Source organism: Lottia gigantea (assembly GCF_000327385.1).
Source record: "Lottia gigantea unplaced genomic scaffold LOTGIsca_11309, whole genome shotgun sequence".
Classification (NCBI taxonomy): domain Eukaryota; kingdom Metazoa; phylum Mollusca; class Gastropoda; family Lottiidae; genus Lottia; species Lottia gigantea.
In genome coordinates, this window is record NW_008707079.1 from 260 (window position 1) to 1,297 (window position 1,038).

Consider the following 1,038-nt stretch of genomic DNA (forward strand, 5'->3'; position numbering starts at 1 on the left):
ACTGTAATATCTGTATTGAAGAGAGTTTTTTTTAGAGTGTTTTCAATGACCAGTCCTGGAATAGAAGCTAAAAAGGCCAAAAAAAATGGTGTAGGCTCAAAAAGGGGCCAAAATATGCCCAAAGTGATAAAGGCATTTTCAGTGACCAATCTTTTCGGCTCTCATTTCTTTGCTAATTGTTGGATGGCCTTGAAACTTGGCACGGAACTGCGGAATGACAGAACGAACACTCATACCATGTTTCGTCAAAATCCATCAAGAATTGTGTCTTGTAGAGTGTTTACGAGCAATTGTGGATGGACCGACTGACGGACATGGGTGACGGCAATATACGCCCCCCATTTCATGTGGGCATATAAAAATGATCAAAAATTTTTATGACACATGTGACATGTTCATAGAATTTTGGTAAAAATCTGGGATATCTTGGATAACTTGTCTAAAAGTGGTATCTAGAAGATTGAAAAGATGATATAGAAATCATTTTGAGAGTCAAATATCAAGTTTTATGACTATGTTTAGGGTTAGGAAGGGATGACCATATCAACTACATCGGGCTTCACGACTCGAAAAAGGAATATAAGGGACTGTCTGGAAAGAAACAAGTCATAGAGAAAAGTAAAATGGACGTCAAAGTAACAAAAGAGAAATTGGGTGCTGCGGTCATGAAGGCGAAGGAGAGGCAGAGAAAGAGAAGAGAGGAAGAGGCAAAGAAAAGAAGGGAAGAGAGGAGTGTCATGTTTAAAAAGATGGAAGAGATAGAGGTGTTAGAGGAGGATGTAGGGGAAGAGGTGAAGGGGAGAAGAGAGAGAAGGAGAGCTGATTTAGAGGAGGAGGATGATGAGGATTGGGCAGTAGGCTATGGGCGTGATAGAGAGGAGGTACCAGAGAGGGTGAAGGAGAGAAGGGCTAGAATAAAAGGGTTAGTAGAGTTAAGAATGGAGGAAGAGAGAGAAGAGGAAGAAGAAGAAGACACCTACTACTGTGTTTATGGGTGTGTAATTGTTTAAAAATAAAATATTTGAAATGAAGTTTGTT

At 39.9% G+C, this 1,038-nt stretch overlaps 1 protein-coding gene across 1 annotated transcript; it reads left to right on the forward strand.

Moving 5' to 3' along the window:
- Positions 1-623: 623 nt before the first annotated feature.
- On the forward strand, positions 624-1,010 carry LOTGIDRAFT_177010 (hypothetical protein; the record flags this gene model as incomplete). The annotated part of the gene is made up of 1 exon (XM_009047559.1): positions 624-1,010. One exon carries the CDS (start codon positions 624-626, stop codon positions 1,008-1,010), a length of 387 nt encoding a protein of 128 aa, XP_009045807.1.
- Positions 1,011-1,038: the final 28 nt, after the last annotated feature.